Source organism: Carex rostrata, chromosome 25, assembly GCF_964058835.1.
Source record: "Carex rostrata chromosome 25, lpCarRost1.2, whole genome shotgun sequence".
In the NCBI taxonomy this organism is placed as follows: Eukaryota; Viridiplantae; Streptophyta; class Magnoliopsida; order Poales; family Cyperaceae; genus Carex; species Carex rostrata.
Genome location: NC_135942.1, coordinates 3,209,075 through 3,229,133, shown reverse-complemented (window position 1 = coordinate 3,229,133; position 20,059 = coordinate 3,209,075). Strand labels below are relative to the sequence as shown.

The 20,059-nt window shown below is 34.5% G+C and overlaps 3 protein-coding genes across 5 annotated transcripts; all 3 read right to left on the bottom strand.

Annotated features, from left to right (window-relative positions):
* Positions 1-689: 689 nt before the first annotated feature.
* Positions 690-3,352, bottom strand: LOC144576334 (clathrin light chain 1-like). The gene is made up of 3 exons (XM_078326680.1): positions 2,784-3,352; positions 1,955-2,108; positions 690-1,397 (listed from the first exon to the last, which is right to left on the bottom strand). The coding sequence occupies exons 1-3, from the start codon at positions 3,335-3,337 to the stop codon at positions 936-938; spliced, it is 1,170 nt and encodes a 389-aa protein (XP_078182806.1). The 5' UTR covers positions 3,338-3,352; the 3' UTR covers positions 690-935.
* Positions 3,353-3,648: 296 nt separating this feature from the next.
* On the bottom strand, positions 3,649-7,527 carry LOC144576332 (protein FAR1-RELATED SEQUENCE 5-like). Of its 2 annotated transcripts, none has more exons than XM_078326677.1 (5): positions 7,289-7,527; positions 4,936-7,104; positions 4,488-4,583; positions 4,008-4,119; positions 3,649-3,895 (listed from the first exon to the last, which is right to left on the bottom strand). In XM_078326677.1, the coding sequence occupies exons 2-5, from the start codon at positions 6,958-6,960 to the stop codon at positions 3,888-3,890; spliced, it is 2,241 nt and encodes a 746-aa protein (XP_078182803.1). In that variant the 5' UTR covers positions 6,961-7,104; positions 7,289-7,527; the 3' UTR covers positions 3,649-3,887. The 2 variants fall into 2 exon arrangements, with proteins under 2 accessions (XP_078182803.1, XP_078182804.1); XM_078326678.1 differs by having other exon boundaries at positions 3,668-3,895; positions 4,008-4,116.
* A 7,668-nt stretch (positions 7,528-15,195) lies between these two features.
* On the bottom strand, positions 15,196-17,191 carry LOC144576331 (F-box protein At2g26160-like). 2 transcript variants are annotated; one of them, XM_078326676.1, is made up of 2 exons: positions 16,985-17,191; positions 15,196-16,506 (listed from the first exon to the last, which is right to left on the bottom strand). In XM_078326676.1, the coding sequence occupies exon 2, from the start codon at positions 16,447-16,449 to the stop codon at positions 15,349-15,351; it is 1,101 nt and encodes a 366-aa protein (XP_078182802.1). In that variant the 5' UTR covers positions 16,450-16,506; positions 16,985-17,191; the 3' UTR covers positions 15,196-15,348. The 2 variants fall into 2 exon arrangements, with proteins under 2 accessions (XP_078182802.1, XP_078182801.1); XM_078326675.1 differs by having other exon boundaries at positions 15,196-16,496.
* Positions 17,192-20,059: the final 2,868 nt, after the last annotated feature.

The window sequence follows — 20,059 nt, the reverse complement described above, 5'->3', positions numbered from 1 at the left end:
TATTAATTTTGCAGTTTTTAATATTTCCTACCAGAGGCACTCCTAACACAAAACCGATACACCGCACCTTTTTTTATCCGTCTATCCCAGATTTTCAAAAAACACCATTATATCTCCCGTCAAAATAAGTTCTTCAAGACTTCCTAAAAGAACAATCTAATACCATGTGGATACCATGTGGCTATCAGCCTATCACTCTGTCTAATCATATATGGTGTGGTGAAGAAGTGCATGCAGTTCATTGTCAGGCATAGTCTCAATGAACCTTTTTATCTGGAATACCAGTGTTTTCTTCAAAAATCAGGAATAGATCAATCTGAGAGAGGGAGAAGAATTTGAGAACAGAGGAAGCTTTGCAATAACGCAAAAAGGAAGCTTTGGAATACCTCATGCAAAGTGACATCAGAGATCAGACTATGATCCAGTGATACTTCTGCAAAAACATCCACTAATTCAAGTTCTTCATAGGCGCCAATTATGTTCAGTGCTTTTGACAGTGACAGTACAAAATTTTACCGATGACAAATTATAGCAGTGGTATAGATGACAATTTTTGCAGATACAAAACCAAATCATTAATTCACAATTTCATATATTCAACACCTACCTTTTTTAGGACAAAATGCTACTTATGACATACCTATCCAACAAAGAGCTCATGGAGAGAACACATGAAAACAATCAAATTCTGATGGAGAATTGAACTTGGGGGAAAAAAGAGTACAGAGAACATCAAATAAAGTACCTCCTAAATCCAAGTTATTGACAAACAAAGAATAACCAATATAAAAACAAAAACCATCAGAAAACTCATACAACCAGCTCTCAATACTGTAACTCTCTGGGTAACCAAAAGCAAAATAAAAGATAATTACTTGTTCTCAAAACATTAACAAAGACAAATAGCTACCTTTTTCATTTTTTTCTAAATCAATTTAATTAGCTTTGGCAGGTGCTGGGGCCGGTGCCGCTGCTGGTGCTGGTGCTGTTGGCTCTGTTGCCACCTCAACTGATACAGGTTTCTCCCCCTCAGGCAAACCCGACTCTGCTGTACCATTTGTCTTTGCCTCCTTACCTTTAGCCGGTTCCCCTTCCTTCTTTGCCCCTTCTTTTCCATCTTTAGCATCCTTGGGAGGTGGGGGAGGTGGGATCATATGTGGCGGTGGTGTGTGCTTGAGTTTGACGAGTATCTGACGCATTCTAGAAAGATCAGTGGGTTTACCGGGTTTTGGGCCTTGCATCACGACTACATTGGGCTGCTTCTTATCTTGATCTGCCTTTTTAACGCCTCGTTTTTTCTCAATATTTGCAATTTCATGGGGGATTAGTTCAGAAATTGCCTTCCAGTAGTGCTTGTCGGCCTCCTTGTGGAATTTCTCCTGGTTTTTCAAGAACAGCTGGCAGAAAATAAAACACAAAAAGAAACATTAGATAATATCCAGCCTAGTTCTGGTAATCTCCAGATTTGATTAAGTTTGTATTTGTTATTTTTGCAGCAGAGATTTCTTAGCTTTTGATTGGTTAAAATGGTGTTGTTAAAAACTGGATATTCTATTTAGTTCTGGTAATAAATAGGTTACCATGATACAAATAATTAGTTTTCGATACCTTCGATCTTGTAGATAATATGATACTACATTTGATTTTGTTCTGAGGGAAGTCTGGTGGTGGGGAGGTGTGTAGGGGAACAGGTGCATAATTTCTGTTTAATGTGCACAGTTTGTTATTGCAATTCTGGGTTTATGCCAGTTTATATGTATATTGTGTTATTGAATTTGTTTGGTTTAATGGTAGTGTGCAGAGATATCCAAGCCCTGCATGAGGTGTTTGTAGAAAAAGTGTTGTGCTTTCTTAAAAAATAAAAAATCCTGCTATGAATTGAACACAACATCATCAAGCAAGAAGAGGAACATAGTTTAAATTAAATGAGCATTCTGATTTATGTCCTTCTTACCTTTTCTCTTTCTCTGTTGTTGGTCTTGTTGCTCTCACAGTTGGTCTTTCTCTTCTCATAGAATGATTTTTTGAACTCTTCGGCTTCAGTAATTATTTCATTTCGCCTCTCTTTCTCCCTTTTCTCTTTCTCCTCTAGTTCAATCTGATTCTTTCTGCTCATATTAAGAAAATTCAAAAACTCAGTTAGGATCATATTTCTTTGACCAGAACCAATCCATTTTATACGTAAAACAGTTCCATTAAGGGGCACATCAGTAAGTATCTCGTTTCTATATAAAGTTATAAAATATACAGGAATGGGAAAAGTGCTGGTTCTCCCTCAGAATGGGCATTAAAATTTATATCAACCAGACAAACTGAAGGTCCATAATCAAGACTGGATGGAACTATATATGACAACTCTACCAGTTCTTCAAAAAGTAATACTGAATTAACTCTGTCTAGAACTTGCTAATTCTAGCTTTATATATTGTAACTATGGCTAGTCAAGGTTTCAGTTGGGATTTTTTTTATGGAATATCATGGAAAATAATTCACATCGGGAATCGGACTAAAAGAACAAACTCAAATTTATGTCTCCTATGAATCTAGTTAAGTTTCCAATTCAGGAACAACAAGTTATCCCAACTCAAAAATACTCTCCCTATTAGCTAAGCAGGTCTGATTCATATTCCATCCATTATCCGTCCATATTTCAAGCCTGAATTTTATCCATTTTGGTGTAAAACGGCTGGAAGATACTCAATTTAGCTTCAATCAATCCAAAGATTCATTCCCAACAAACTGAACAGCTTTAAAAAGTAAATAATATAGAGAAAGGATCTAACCGACGCCACTCTCTGAGCATGAATCCTTCTTCCTTCATCTCATCTGGATCGGGTAAGACAGGTCCATCCGAAACAAATATCTCTCCGTTATCCTCTCCGTAGCCATTGGCCGACTCCATTGGCATGCCGAACTGGACCGGATCAGGCCCCGACCCGGATCCGAAGCCTGATAGCCCTCCATACCCGTCCGGTGATTCAGGCATGGCCGACATAAAAACCTCGTCAGAGGTGGGTCCTGCGGTCACATCAGCATCGGTGAAGGAGGAGTAGGCGCCTTCCTCGTAACCGTTGGATTCATAGGGGATCTCCTGCACGGAGGGATCCTGACCGTCGATCGGAAAGGAGTCGAACGACGACATGGCTTGATTTGGATTCGTTTGGTTCTGTTCTACTCTTCTAGATCTGAGATGAAGAGAGGAAATGAAATAGGAGAGACTGTAAGAAGGTCGAGGAAAATAACAGGAGCTTGGGTAGACAGGCGGTGCATCATAGACCGTATCAATTAGATTGGGGCTTATGCAATATGTGGGTCCCGCAGATTGGTCATTAGTCATATTTCTGAACCAGGTTTAGGGAGAGTTTATTGGAAAATTATATAATGCATGCAGTCGAAGTCTACGCGTAAAGTCATCAGCTTCTGAACTAACGGTCCCACCACCTCAAGGCTAGTTGCTTGAAATTTTACGATATCGCGATGTGGCAAGGTGGTGGTTTGACCGTAATTTCCTAGATAAATCACGTTGCACAACCCAATAAAACATTGAAATGTCTTTTTCTTTCCCTGTTTCATGTTATGATTTTAATTACTAAGATGACTTTACAATTACTAAAGTTCAAATGATGGGTAGATAGAACAACTAGAAAGTGAGCAGAAAAGGATCTGTTACCAAACTTAATTAGTATTCTCCAAAATATAACGCTACAATTACAAACTTGTAAGAAGTGCACTACACTTTCAGAAGCTATACAACATGAGAGAGCGTTGCTTGTAATATCCATACAACAAATTTCGACAGAGAAACTAGAAAGCTAGGGAACTACTACATCTAGATTTACACTTGCACGGTGTGCACATCTAGCCTAGCCATGTGCTCCATCATACCATCAATGCCCTGCACAAATATGCAACAAAACAATAATTATATAATTGTATAGAACATTCCAATAGTTTGTCCAAATACCTATTAATTCAATAGAAAATATAAAAGAGTTAATAATAGATACCTAGCCAGTTAGGTAAGCCAGCACTGGTTGCATAATGAAGAGAGAGATTGGTTGTGCCTTGATTAAATGGGGTGGTATCCAGTGTATGAGGAGGTTGAGGCACTCCACCACCCTTTTTACACCATAGAAAATAATACAAGAAAGAGAAATGAAATCAGTAAATTTGGTCCAACAAGAATTATTTTAATGGATATTCTCGTTGACATCATGATCCCTTTATATTTGGTTCCAATTTTTTGTTGTGTTGTTTTGTGTATATTTTTGATAGTTTCTAATGAAATGGAATGGTTTAGTTTGGTCCCTGGTAATTCACGCTTGCAAGATTCATTATGAATAGAGTTGCAAAAAGAATGGCCTATGAAGTCAGGTTGGTACAGTACAGTTCCCAATGAAATTATTACAGATTATTACAGATTGTTGACAATAATAAATGAAATGAAATGAAAGAATCCAGATAATCTTAAAAAGAATTTTTTTTACCATGTACAATTGACCATATGCAGCATGAACTCCGTTGCCTTGACTATCTGGGTGCATTGATTCATAGTTCATCTCTCCTACCGTATTAGGTATCTCCTAAATTTTATCACCTTGTCAGTTAAATATAAATCTGAAAAGCTAATGTGATTATTTAACAAAGTACAATAACTGACATACTCCAACCAAAATATATTCCTTCCAATGATGCATAGCACAAAAATTGCCATACACCATTCTTCTCTCTACTAAAAGAAACCCATAATTACACCTCCATCCTCATCTGAAGTTCATATATTATAGGAGTTAAAGCATTTACTGTTTGTACATCCAAACTTACAGGTATACATTGTACCTCTTATAATGTTTCAGGCCAAGTTCAAAAACCTCACCATATAGTCAACACTACTAAACAATTTTATAGTATAAAAGATTTCCAAATTAGATATACCTTGTATGCTTGGTGTGTCATGTCACCGCCAGCTGTGCTCTGGCTGACTGAACCATTTTTCTTCACCGCTTTCTTTTTCTTCTTGTTCAACAACTTCTTCGACCCTCGTGAATTCTGACCCGGGCTCTCCATACCAGTACCACCCTCTTGCGACCTCACATTCAAATTAGGTACAAGTGGAGATGCACTCAAAATACTCTGTACCTTTTCTTCAACCTGTTTATCCAATCCATCCAGCAAACTATCAACCAATATATAAGACTCTTCATACATAGAAGCCCTGGCCGCAACTTTAAAGAACTTCCGGCATAAAATTTTATTTCTAGCCGACACACTCCTCTTGACATTTTCTCCATTACCAGTAAAACTAATTGCACCATTAACATTTTTTGCTTCCTTGGTCCACCTTTTTAGGATGTAACGTTCAGGTAATAATTTAATGTTCATTAAATCAAGCACCTTTAGGGCATGACCACATAACAAACCATGACTCTCAAATTTGTTACAGTTGCAGAGAACCATTTGGTCAGAAACATTTCCAATTACTTTGAAACATTTTTCATATCTTGATTCCAGTTCCAAATCCCCAACTGAGACAAAGAATTCGTTCTTTTGTTGGCCCTCAAATGGTGGCTTTACATATGCACCCATGGCAAGTTCATATTCATCCTGGAAACTTTCGAAAATTTTCGGAGTGTAGATGCGACTTGCTTGCAACAAAATAGGAGTTCTCATTTTGAGAAATGGAATCCTTCTCTTGGAAACTATTTCAGATTCAATTTCTTTCTGACGAGTCTGAGACACCAAAACCTCCAACTGTTTGAAGAAATGGACTACTTCCAAATCAGAACTAAGGCATGCTTTCAAATCCTTATTAAAACCCTCATTTAACTGCAACTTTTGCAAATCTAGGGTTAGTGCTTGTTTCATGTAACACTGGGCCCATTTCTCTTTTATTTTATACATGCCATCTAACCACGGGTCGGCATTGACCTTCCTTTTTAAAGCATCAAACTCCTCTTCAAATTCAGCTTCTTCAAAATACTCAGACATGCATTCCCTAAATGCAGCCACTATGTCAATACCGTCTTTATTGTACCGGCTCAAGACCTCGGTTGCCTCTTGCATTATAGAATCTGCACGCAACCCATGTACCGTTTCTGGCATTGCCTCAGCTATCGCTCTCTCCATTACCGGATTAGGGTCAGTAAAGAGGGTTTTGGGTTCTTTATAATAATGGGTTTTCAAAAAGGTTTCAAATAACCATTTGAACGACTCAAGTCGCATGTCATATAGTAAACCAGCACCAAAAATTACAATTTCTCTGAAATGGTTAACCCCATAAAACACACACAATGGCCTCAGTTGCAAATCCATGCAATTACTCGTGTCAAACACAACCACGTCACCAAACTGTTCATAATCAATGCACATTTTCGCATCCACCCAGAAAATATTTGTAACTCTCTCTTCACCATCAAGCTGCTCAGAATGAACAAAAGAGGGGTTCTCAAGCCTCTTTTCGTAAAAAAAGGTTAGTAATTTTCCAGTGTCACCATAAATTAAGTCCCTCTGACGGCTTGTCGGTAAATAATTAGGGCTAATTATGGAATCTTCTATCATTTCAATTTCCGTTCCTGCAGTCTGAACCTGGGAAGCACCTTCCCTTCCTGGCACTTGTAAATCATGGTTATGGTCGGGTTTAAATTCATAAACCCGGTACTTACTTGTTTCTCTTATCAGCTTGACTGACATGCCTACTTGACAACCGGTACGGGTTTCAGGTCGGCGGGGCCTTGCGAACTTCACCCGCTTATCATTTATGCGGTGACCTTCATTCGAGCATAAGAATCCCCTAGAAGAGATTCGGCCGGTCTTCTTGCACTTGTTGATGAAGTGTTTTCTCACACCAAAGCCCATTTTATTTCCATAGTTAACCCAGAAGTCCCATGCTCCTTCAATTGTCTCAAATTCCATTCCAACTCGAGGAATCCAGTCAGCAGATTCAGTACTTTCAATTTCCATTTTGTATAATACTTTTCTTTTCTTGTCAGCAGGAAAAATGTTGGTTTGGTAGTGAAAACTGCAGTTAAAATCTGAGAATTGGGTTGGGAAAATCTAAGATCCTATGGAGATTTCAACATGAGAGCAATCATGTGATATTGGAACCTGAAATCAGAGAAAATAAATTATTAAGCACAAAGTAAAGAAAGATCAGTGCATGATGGGGTAAAATTATAGTGAGAAGACAGAAAGTTTTGGGACCATTTTGCTGAATTTTAGTGAGAAGACTGTAAGTTTTGAAAAAAGGAGGGAAAAATATAAGTTAAGTAGGCATATCTGGTAAACAAACCTCACGTCGCCATTATCGCCTCGAGCTCGTGCTTTTCGACCTCCAGGGAAAACAGTACATACAAAACCCTCGTTTTGGGTATGTTCTATGTGTAGAGGTTTAGAGTGAACTTGTGGTTTCAGTGATTGTGGAGAAGAAAGATGGATTCTAGAGCGAGGAATTCTAGAGAAGGCGGAGCGGTAACCCTAGATTTCAGAGGGTGGATTCTAGAAGAAGATGGAGTAATGAGTTACCTTTGTGTTTCGCAAGTTCGCAACTTTGTAGATCTATGATCTATCCTCTCCAGTACCGTTGATTTGAGAGATCCATTGCATCTTAGTCTGTCTATGGAGATCTAACGGTCTGTGTTGCACTTCCGGAATCTCCATAGGCCGTTTCTATTGGGCTGAGAAAGATTGAATAAATGTTTCTACTGGCCCAAGGATAAAACAATCGGAAACTACCGATCATTTTATTCATAGCATAAAAAAATACAAAAAATAAATATATACCAATGATTTAGCAAATTTCGATTTATATCACAACCGCAGAATATTCAGCGATATGTATGGAAGAGTCCACTTAATTAGTCAGCGATTTATTTTATTTTTTATTTTTTTGAAATACGCTGCTTATTATTTTTTTGAAATACACTGCTTACTGAAATTAGAAAATTAAAAATATGTTTTTGAAGAAACATGCATTTAACGAACAAAGCTAGGGTGTGATGTACTCACCAAGAGGGTTTGGTGAGCACAACTCCAAAGGTATATTAAATCGACTTCAAACGTCGAATCAAAACCGTTGAAATTCATGTACATCATCAGTGATGCATGTACATGTAAAATTTTGAAAGTTTCGAGTTTTTTTGTTACAAGGTCAAGTTGTCAAAGAAATAATTTTTTTATAAGTTAATTTATAAGTTATTTTATATATTCAATTTTTATCATTTCTTTGACCACTAGATCTTGTAACAAATAAACTCGAAACTTTCAAAATTTTGCATATACATGCATCACTCATGAAGTAGATAGATTTTAATGATTTAGATTCGGTGTTTAAAGTCAATCCGATATATTTTTAAAGTTGTAATCACTAAATTCTCTTGATAAACACATCACACCCTAGCTTTGCTTTGCATTTAATGTTTCACTGGACATTGTGTCACACATCAACTTTAGGAGGGAACCGTCACCCACAACGGGGCCTATGTGGGTGGCTCCACCAGTCCTCGTGGAAGTCCCCTCCATCCAAACAGACAAGGAGGAGCAACCCTCTTCTTCTTTGGATCCTCTCAAAGCCTAGGAGCGTTCCCGCCCTCTTAGTGTTTTAGAGACTTTTGAGTTTGAGAAGGCCCGACTCCCGAGCGGAGCTGCTCAAAGACATCAGAAAGAATCACTATTTCGTGAATTTTGTTCCACGCAACAAATAAAAAACACCAAATGTGTACAACGGTTCTTTGCTGAATTATCCATTAAAATTATTTAGCAATTCTTGATAAGATAAAAAAAAAAAAATCAGACCTTAGTCTGTGTTGACACCCATCAACCACTCATTAAAGGCTTGTTCGGATGTCATAGGATTACATGGGATGAGATTTGACGGAAATGAAAACTCACTTTTGAAAAATTGAGAACCCATGGGTACGAATACGCACAGGATTAATTATGAGAATGTATTGAATTGAGTGTTTGGTTGTATCGTGGGATTAGTTGTGAAAATTTCTATTGTTCTTTCTAAAATACTTAAAAGAGTGCATGAAAGAGATATTATTATTTTTATGGAGGTATTTATGATAATTTAAAGAGGATATAATTACCTAATTATAATAATAACTAACCAATCACAATCAATTTAACAGACTAATCAAAGAGGAAAAATACATCAGCAAAGAGAAAAAAAAATCTAAAATATATATAAAGTTATAAACGTATGAAGAAAATCAACGTCAGCAAAGAAATCAAAAGCAGAAATATATAATCAAACTCAAACTTGTAATAATACAAAATTTCTACAAAGCAATCTAAAATTAAATCTAAATATATAATCAGAGAAAGATTGAAAGAGATCAAACTGTTATGGTCAAATCTAAAATTAAACATTTGTAACCAACAACACACAATTTGGGAAAATTTAAATTGAGTTGGACTTCATTTACGTTTTTCCATAAATTTACACTGCATGGGGAAGAATCTAGAAAAATGATGGGATTGAATTGAAAAAAACCATAACACCCGAACGGATCCAGAAATTACAAATTCAATTACCTCAAAACCCATATATTCCTATTGTAAAACCGGACATTCCAACAGGGCCTAACAGATTTCGGCAGCATGGGAAATTTATAGGAATGAGAATTTTTAATATGGGAATGGGAATTTCAATTTGTCAAAATCATAGTTATTTAACCCATAGGAAATTTGCAAATGTAGGTGTTCGGCAAATGCATGGGAAATTTGTTAGGATGTTTGTTTGTTTTTCTTTTTATAAAAGATGTAACAATAATATTAAACTATATTAAGTGTATTAATACTAATTACTGATTATGATCAATATAATTGTGCATATTATATTCTAAAAAAAGTTTAAATGAGTGAATTGACTATACAATGCAAAGTGATATCAGAGTGAACTGACCACACACTGCAAAGTGATAAAATGAGTGAATTGACCACACTGAAAAGTGATATCAGAGTAAACTGACCACACACTGTAAAGTGATAAATGAGTGAACTGACCACACACTGAAAAGTAATATGCTTGTTTAATTAATTTTAGTCTTTGTATTATACTTTTAAATTATGTTTTGTTTAATGCTGAAAAAATCATATTCAAATAAACTTTATAAAAAATATATTGATGATGAAATAACAAATATTTATGTCAGCTCACGAATAAAAAAATTAAATTCCAAGATTTGAAGTATTTTGGTTGCTCAATATTTTCTTATGTTAATATAAAATTTTGAGAGTTGAGATAGCGGCTCCAGCTTTTGAGAAAAAAACCAGAGCTTTGAGTCAATTTATTTTTCCCACAAGTTAGAAGACAAAAGTTAGGAAAAAAAACCTATCAGGAATTGCAAAATGGAATTATTACAACATCTCCGAACGGGGCAAAAGGAATAATTCCTATTACCTAACTTTTTCCCAAAAATACCACAGGAACCGGTGCCTCCGAACAGGCCCGTTCTCGTTTGGATTTCAACTGACGAATTATTTATTGGTTTAGTGGGAGAACTCAAAACCGCTGAATTATTTAGTGGTTCTCGTTTGGATTTCAACTGACGAATAATTCAGAGATTTAAAAAAATCATGTAGACCATTGAATATTTTAGGGTTCTTGCTATAAAAAGAAATTTGGTGAAAAGTATGGTATGGGTTTCATTTTTTATTTTTTAATGGTATCAATAAAAAATTGGTAACTATTATACTTTGAAGCCTATCTCTGTAGTATTTCCAAAGCCTTTATCTTCTTCTTCTTCTTTTTTTCTCAAAAAATTATTTTTGCGTAAGAAGGATCATCTAAAAGACTAAAACTGATTGAACATCTAATTGAAATACTTCGAGCAAACACAGCCCCAAGACCTTCAAATGCTATATCTCCATTCTTATATTATGTATGTAGTTATCCTGATCCGTCAACGGTTGAGATTCAAAGATAAATTTTCAAATTGAATATCAACTATTCGATCACATAATATGTCTTCTTTTGATTAAATACATCTATTTTATGTGTAGAATTTTAAAATTTGATAACAACATACTCGACACACAAATTGTTACATAATTTGTAACAATTAAAATTGAATGAATCTCTAGAGTTCCCTTTCGTTATTTCTCCTTACAGCTATCTTCGATTCTTGCAATTAAATTATTTCTTTATTTCTCCTTACTTCCCTGTTTCATTTCTCCTCGTCCTCTATAGTTTCGAAAAAATTGAAATAATCCTACATTTTCAAATTTTGTTTAGGACTACTGTATGTTTGTGAATAGATGAATAACAGATCTTGTGCTAATGGAAACAATTATATATCTCAATTCTATTATTAAGCACGTTGGGTGTCCGATCCACAAACGGCTACGATTGAAAGATGAAACTTCAGATTTGATCTCAGCCCTTCAATTACATAATTTGTCTTCTTTTGATTAAATGCATATGTTTTATGTATAAAAAATCTAAATTTAGTTAAAAACATACCCACCACATGTGCTGCCACACGATACATTACAATTAAAATTGAACAAATTCTAAATTTTAGCGATATATTTATCTGTTTTCATCAAGCTTCTAAATAGCTAGCTATAGCGGTTTTGGACCCAGAAAGCTAAGCTACGGGCTAAAACTGTGCTAATCAAGCTACGACCGCTATAGCGGTAATAGCGGTCCGCTATGCTACATGGGTTATGATTTTGCAATTTTTTTTTTCTGAAAACATGATTTTGCAATTTTAATGGGCCTTAATATCTAGATTGGTTTTTTTTTTTTACTTTATTAAGCTATATCAATACAATGGAACATGTGCGGGCTATACCGCTATATCAATTAAATTTTGTATCATGCATTAATATATGGTAGTGGTATATTTTGAATATAAAATATATCGATAGTTTTTGAATTAGGGATATTTTGAATGACAATTTGAACTTTGTATTGGTTTAATATGAATAATATTAGAACTTCTTAATTAATTTGATATTTGTAAAATGAACATATTTTTATTTTTAAAGTTCAAACAGTCGATCCGAACCGTTCATCTTGTTCTCCATATTAATATGTGCTTGGAGACCAAATTTTACATTTTTCTGATTTTTTTTACTATTTATTAAGATGGGTACAAAATTCAATGGTCTGAATTTGATATTTTTTATACCCATCTTAATAAATAGTAAATATATTCAGAAAAATATAAAATTTGGTCTCCAAAGATATATTAATATGGAGAACAAGATGAACAGTTCGGATCGGCTGTTTGAACTTTGAAAATAAAAATATATTCATTTTACAAATAGGCCCTTATGTCCATAGAAGCATCACTCTTACTACTATTAGTAGAAATATAAATTATAATTTTTGAAATAAAAAAACGCTATTTATAATAGCTTTCGCTATAGCTCCGCTATTCGCTAAAGCTTTTTTTTTTGTCTCCCCGGTACACCGCTATAAACGTTATTTAGAAGCTTGGTTTTCATATTTCTCCTCTTCAATTGAGAAGACTCCACCTTTCATTTTCTTATTTCTTTGTTTCCTTACTTCTTCTTTGTTTCTATACGGATCACAATAGAAATCTTTTTTTTTTTTATTTCCATATTTCTCTTTCTTTGTTTCTATACATATTGGGGGGAGCAATTTAGAATATATTTTCAATATAGAATATATCAATGTGTGTGTGTGTGTGTGTGTGTGTGTGTGTGTGTGTATTCTAAATGACGCTGATAACAATCCCTGCAGCCTCCACCCCGCATTTATCCTCGCAACTACTGCCAAAAAAATATGGGGGGACCGTTCAATCATTAATGAGCGTTTAAAAAACTGCGGGTATTTAACTTGAAGCATCAAAATATTTACCTTGAATTTGTAAGGTATTAAACCCTCTACAATGATCTCTATTTATGAAAGAATAAATCAATCCATTAATTGTCCTCGCACAAAATTTCCTTTTTTTTTTAATCGTCCATGCACAACTGGGGACCATTAAACATGGGGGGACCACTCAATCATTAATGAGCGTTTAAAAAACTGTTAGTATTTAACTTGAAGCATCAAAATATTTAACTTGAATTTGTCAGGTATTAAATCCTATGCAATTATCTCTATTTATGAAAGAATAAATCAATCTATTAATTGTCTCCGCACAAAATTTTGTCCCCGCACAACTGGAGACCATTAAATAAACAATCCCCTCACCCAATGATAAATATTTTATGTTACATGGGTAAATACTTTACATTATATGGATAAATACTTTATGTTACATGGATAAATACTTTGTATTATATAGATAAATACTTCTCAGACATAGACATAATTGCAACTTACAGTAAAACATCAATGATAAATACTCTTAGACATAATGATAAATGCTCTATGTTACATGGATAAATACTCTATCTTACAAGGGTAAATACTTCTCAGAAATAATGATAAATACTTTTTTGAACATCAATTAACAGATAAACATTTATTAACAGAGATTGTTATTAGATCACAGTATAATTAATGCGGAGATTGTTTTTAAAGGAATAATTAATGCGGGAATTGTTATTAGAGAAAGGCATAATTAATGTGGGGATTGGTATTAAATGACAGTCTAATTTAATGCGGGGATAAAATGAAACTTTTAGCGAAATTAGTGAGGGGATATATGGCAGTTAAGGAAGAGAGAGAGTGCGGGAAAAATGGGGGGATAGGAGTGGGGGGTTTCATATAATTACTCTATTCTAAATTGGAAACAAAGAAGAAAAAGAATATAAATTGGAAACAAAGAAAAATATAATTGAAACGTGTGTGTGAATATATATTTCTCTTGTAATATGCGTGTCATATACATACAAACGATAGCACTTTTTTATTTATATTTTTTGATATCATATTATATGCTGATATTGAATTGTTATATGATATTTGATATTAGATTCGAATCGAGCTATTATTTGATATCATTTGTACTTAAAAATAAAGAATCATCACATCATCAAATTGTTATCAGAGATCACGATTAAAGTTAATTAAAAATACATAATCATATAAATTTTCTATAAACATGTGTTTTACTTTTTAAATAATTATTATTTTCATTAATATATTTGTTTCTTATAATATGTCCTGTTGCAATGCACGGGTATGATACTAGTTTTCAATCTAAAGAGAAAGTGAAGAATATCTAGAACTTTCGTATAGAGAAATTTCCATCAAGAATATATATGTAGAAAAAAATCCTTATTTGAATAATTTAATTATATTTTTCTCAATTTTTTTTTTATATCATTTTTCCTCTAAATCATTTAATAACATGCCTTTTTTCACTTGTGGAGAAAATTAGATATTAAATTGCAATGATACTTCAAAAAAAATTCATGTTATATTTGATATTTTTTTCATTTGTTGTTGTTTCTTTTATTACTATTTATTATTTGAATTTCTATTTTGTTCATTTCTGTCTTTTATTTTCATTTAAATATATTTTTTTTCTTAATTTTGTGTGAATGTCAAATAAAAAAATATTTTATTGCAAATTTATTATTTGAATTTTTTTTTTCATTTCTGTTTTTTATTTTCATTTAAATATTTTTTTTCTTAATTTTGTGTGAATGTCAAACAAAAAAATCTCTTCATAATCTATTCAATCTTATAATATGTTTCTGTTGTAACGCAAGAACACGATACTACTTTTCAAATAAGAGTGTGTTGATAATTTGTTTATTCGACTGGAGCTCACTCAGTTATACCCCATGGTCTTAATATAACCCCTCACCTCGACCTTTGTCGACTCTATCAGGTTCCATCAATTGTTTGCTTTATTTTTTTATTTTTCCCGACCGAAGTATAAAAAGGTTTGTGGGTTGAATTGACAACTATATTAACATATATTAAATTCGAGGAAAGTGCTGAGTCTCATATTTGTTTTAAATACACAGAATTAATCATTAGTTAATTTTTTTTAGGTTGAATAATTAGTTAAAAATTGCCAAAATTAATCATCAGTGTATTTAGAAAACAATTTTCCCTTAAAATTTCTCCGGAAAACCACATGCTCGACTCAACAGAAATGTATGCTGGGTTACTTCATAATTTAATGCACTATTGCTATGATAAATGAGCTTATAATTAGTTCATAATAATTCATTAAAATAAAAATTGGGTGTAGAACTTCTCTGCAGAACGTAAAAACTAACTATTGGTCTTGCTCGAGTTTGTGGCCTGAAGAACACGAGTAGCTTTATTGATTTAGAGCCAGAAAATGCATCAAATTACATTAAATGGATGGTGTTTCAAACAACAAGTGCCTCAATAAATAAATAAATTAAAAAAAAAAAACAAAAAAAAAAAAACAAAGATACTTTAGCAACAGATATGGTGCAAGGCTAGTTCAAACATGGCATAAACCATGTGGCACTCAATGGAACACAGTTCAGCAGCTCTTCTGATGTGCCATTCTCCATGTCGTACCTAAAAAGACGATTATAATGCCGAAAACCATCTGTTTCATTTGTTTCACTACAAGCCCGCATGTAGTAGATGCAATTCCCTCTCAATCCCTCAAAATCACTGGCACTCAAACAAAATCCAGCAGCTGGACTGCCAAGGAACAAAACTCTCTCTCCAATCCCCTTCAACTTGATCCATCTACACTGCCCAAAGACATCTGTGTGCTCCAATCGGTACACCTTGACCTCGCACCCCCCCTTACCTGGACGTGGGTATGCCACTGCAAGCAGATCCCCCATTGCCTCAACAAATAAGTTAAAGTGGAGACACTCCACAGGATGTTGTATCACTATATTCATCTCTGCTCCGGTAGTCATGTCAAAAACCTTGGTTTCCCTTGTTTTAGATAAATAAACAAATATTTTCCCTTTGTAGTACCCAACTACAAATGTTATAAAAGGGATTTTGAACTCGGTGATTTTGTTGCTATCAGATCGCCAAGACCTAATCTCTAAGTGACTGTTCCGGATTGAGTAGACAACCAAATGGACTCCAGATTTTACCATGCTTGAGTTGCTCTTATTGTCTGGGCCCAAGTAGAGTGTACAATAAAATACAACCTCTGTAAAAGGAAGATGGATTTTGGTTTCAGTAAGCGGATTAAACAGATATGGAATCATAAGCGGACATGGAGGTTTAAGAATTTGTTTATGCTGATCAACAAGAATGAAGCCAATAGATGGCTCTTTCATGTTATGATATCTAAACCCTTTATACGTTATTGGCAGTTCGATTTGATAGGATGAGTTGGAGGATAGAGAATATAGGATGTAGTCAGTGTTAGTGTTGGCCTCTTCGCATCTGAAAGTTGCAGGATGCAAGAGCCAAGGTAGTAGTGGGGGAGGGTCAGCAGCTGATCGCCACTGCTTGCACACCGAATGAAACCGAATAAAGTTTGACAGGTTTCCTAACTTCTTTGATATCAGATGGAGCAGATCCGGGTTCAGCTCTGTCCAATCTCTTCTCATTATTTCCATTTTTGAAATAACTGTCGTTCTAAAAATCTTCAAGGCCCTAGAACAACCTGTACAGCACTTGAAATCAAAGAGTTGCTAATGAGAAAAAAAAAAAAAAACCCTAATCCATATATATTTCAAAGAAACTAATGAAAGCAGGAAAAATTTATATGTATTTCAGTTTTCCTTGTGATGTCTATTTTGTTTACTTTCTTTTTTGCTAACTAAATACTGGTTGCAATCATTTCTGAACGTCTTTGTGCTATCTGATGCAAAGGTCAGAAATATGCCCTTATCAGGCTTAAAATACAACTTCTATTCTATACCCAATTTCAACTTCTTCTTCTTCTTCTTCTTCTTCTTTTTTTTTTTTTGAAGAAAGTGGGGTAAACTGGTTTAACCCACCGATTTCATTAGAATCCGTAAACAAGTTATATGAATAGAACTCCAAACATCTGGGATCCATTCAGAGATATTACAGACCACCCAATTTCAATTTTGTATGCGAGACATATTCAGAATCGACCAAAAGAACCCAAGAAAAAAAAGTTTGCACCTTGATTGTAGACTGCCGGCGTTGATGGGAGAGTAGACCACTAACCCCAACAATTTATAATATCCTCGTTCTTCCCGATTTTGGCGAGCTCTAAAATAGGATTCACTTTCTCAATTAACACCTCCAGGCTGCCTCCAGCCCAAAACTAGATCTATCTATCTATCCTCTCCAGTACCGTTGACTTGAGACTTGAGGTTTGGGCTGAGGACTGAATGAATGTGTTAAACTTGATGAATATGTTAAACACCTCCAGTCTATCTATCTAACCCACCGATCCAAACTGTTCAACTTGATGAATATGTTAAAATGTGCTTTTAGATCAAATTTTATATTTTTCTGAATTTTTTAACTGTTTATTAAGATTGGTACAAAAATTCAACGGTCTGAATATAGCGATTTTGTTAAATACTTAATAAATTGTAAAAAAATTCCAAAAAATGTAAAATTTGATCTACGAGCACATTTTAACATATCCATCAAGTTGAACTGTTTGAATCGATTGTTTGGAATTTGAAAACTTTGAAAATTTCTCCGGAAAATCATATGCTTGACCCTTGACTCAGACTTGTATGCTGTGGTACTTCATAATTTAATGCATTATTGCTATGAGAAATGAGCTTAATTAGTTCGTAATAATTCAGTAAAAAAAATTGTATGACTGCAAAATTCTAGTAGAACTTCTTTGCAGATCTTACAAGACGATTTATTTAAATTGGTTTTGTGGCCTGAAGAACAGCTTTATTGATTTAATATTCTTCAGTTTAAGTTTGTACGAGGCCACAAGGGATATAAATACACAAAACAAATGCTGGATACAGAAACAAGAGATTTTCTAAAAGAATACTGATACAGCAACGACCGAACATATTCACCCATCGTTATCGTTATCCAATGTTGTACAAGTATGCAACTACTTTTATTAAACCAATTGGGTCAAGAGGGTCAGCGGCTGAGCGCCACTTCTTACACACCGAACGAAACCGAATAAAGTTTGACAGGTTTCCTAACTTCTCTGATATCAGATGGAGCAGCTCCGGGTTCAGCTCTGTCCAATCTCTTCTCATTATTTTCATGTTTGAAATAACTGTCGTTCTAAAAATCTTCAAGGCCCTAGAACAACCTGTACAGCACTTGAAATCAAAGAGTTGCTAATGAGAAGAAAAAAAAAATTTCAAAGAAACTTATGAAAGCAGGAAAAATTTATATGTATTTTAGTTTTCCTTGTGATGTCTATTTTGTTTATTTTCTTTTTTGCTAGCTAAATACTGGTTGCAATCATTTCTGAACGTCTTTGTGCTATCTGATGCAAAGGTCAGAGATATGCCCTTATCAGGCTTAAAATACAACTTCTATTCTATACCCAATTTCAACTTCTTCTTCTTCTTTTTTTTTTGAAGAAAGTGGGGTAAACCGGTTATTTCATTAGAATCCGTAAACAAGTTAAATAAATAGAACTCCAAACATCTGGGATCCATTCAGAGATATTACAGACCACCCAATTTCAATTTTGTATGCGAGACATATTCAGAATCGACCAAAAGAACCCAAAAAAAAAAGTTTGCACCTTGATTGTAGACTGCCGGCGTTGATAGGACTTGGGAGAGGAGACCGCTAACCCTAACAATTTATAATATCTTCGTTCATCCCGATTTTGCCGAGCTCTTAACTAGGATTCACTTTCTCCAGCCCAAAACTAGATCTATCTATCTATCCTCTCCAGTACCGTTGACTTGGGAGACGCATTACATATTAGTCTATGGAGATCTTTCGTTCTGTGCTGCAATTCTGGAATCTTTCTCTTTATTTCCCGCTTCTATTGGGCTGAGGACTGAATGAATGTATCATCAGGCCCAGGGAAAGCAACCAAATGATTATACTTTGAAGCTTACTTCTGCAGTTATTTTAATGAATGTATCTACAGGCCCAGGAAAAGCAACCACATTATTATACTTTTGAAAGAAATAATTATTATAATTTGAAACCTACTTCGGCAGTTATTTTCACAACGGTTCAAATATCTTTAATTTTATATATCCCATGGTCTGATATAATCCCTCAATTATTATTCTCCCTCGACTTTTGTCGAGTTTACCTGGTTCCATCAATTGTCTGCTTTATGTTTAATTTTTTTTGACTGAAGTATAAAAAAGGTTCTTGAGTTCAATTGACAACTATATTAAAATCGCCACGTCACGCAGAGAAGTGTTGAGTCTCATATTTGTTTTAAATACCCATAATTAATTATATGTTAATATCTGCCAAAACTCATCATCCGTGTATTTTAAAATACAAGTTTCCCTGAAAATTTCGAGTCTGTATCCCCCTAGGTACCTGTGCAATTGAGAAAATGGGATGGCCCAGATTAATCTCATTCATGTCAAACTCAAGCTACCGGTAGCTGTTGAGATTGTAGGGGGTCTGCTTTGAGATTTGTGTCAAGTGAAATGAACGATCCAGATTCACCACTTGCACCTCAGGTACCTGGAGTGATACGGATTCGAAAATTTCTCCGGAAAATCATATGCTTGACCCTTGACTCAACAGACTTTGTATGCTGTGGTACTTCATAATTTAATGCATTATTGCTATGAGAAATGAGCTTTAATTAGTTCATAATAATTCAGTAAAAAAATTGTGCGACTGCAAAATTCTAGTAGAACTTCTTTGCAGATCTTACAAGATTATTTAAATTGATTTTGTGGCCTGAAGAACAGCTTTATTGATTTAATATTTTTCAGTTTAAGTTTGTACGAGGCCACAAGTAGGGCTGCAAACGAATCGAACTTATTTCAGTTTGAGTTTGATTTAAATTAATTTCGAACTAAGCTTGGTTTGAATTAATTTCGAATCGAATTTTTTACGAACTTTTTTACGACAAGGAAGGGTGATCGTAGTCGCCGAAAGCGAGAGGTAAAAGTCATCTAGAGTTTTAGAACTGAGCGCGAGGGTTACGACTAACGAGTTATGACTTATGGCTGGGCGGCCTTATGTTTTAACTTTTAAGTCATCAGCGAACATAAGTCATCAACGGAAATCAACGGTTCACGTTACTTTGAGATTCGAACTAGAATAGTT

Bases quoted from the DNA above. Each gene is read 5' to 3' on its own strand.
- LOC144576331 (XM_078326676.1), bottom strand. From the start codon at position 16,449: ATGGAAATAATGAGAAGAGATTGGACAGAGCTGAACCCGGATCTGCTC.
- LOC144576334 (XM_078326680.1), bottom strand. From the start codon at position 3,337: ATGACTAATGACCAATCTGCGGGACCCACATATTGCATAAGCCCCAAT. The intron at 2,109-2,783 runs GTTAGATCCTTT...TAATATGAGCAG, and splicing joins ATGCTCAGAGAGTGGCGTCG to AAAGAATCAGATTGAACTAG. The intron at 1,398-1,954 runs GTAAGAAGGACA...ATTTTCTGCCAG, and splicing joins ACAACAGAGAAAGAGAAAAG to CTGTTCTTGAAAAACCAGGA.
- LOC144576332 (XM_078326677.1), bottom strand. From the start codon at position 6,960: ATGGAAATTGAAAGTACTGAATCTGCTGACTGGATTCCTCGAGTTGGA. The intron at 4,584-4,935 runs GTATATCTAATT...GATAAAATTTAG, and splicing joins TGACACACCAAGCATACAAG to GAGATACCTAATACGGTAGG. The intron at 4,120-4,487 runs GTAAAAAAAATT...TGGTGTAAAAAG, and splicing joins CATATGGTCAATTGTACATG to GGTGGTGGAGTGCCTCAACC.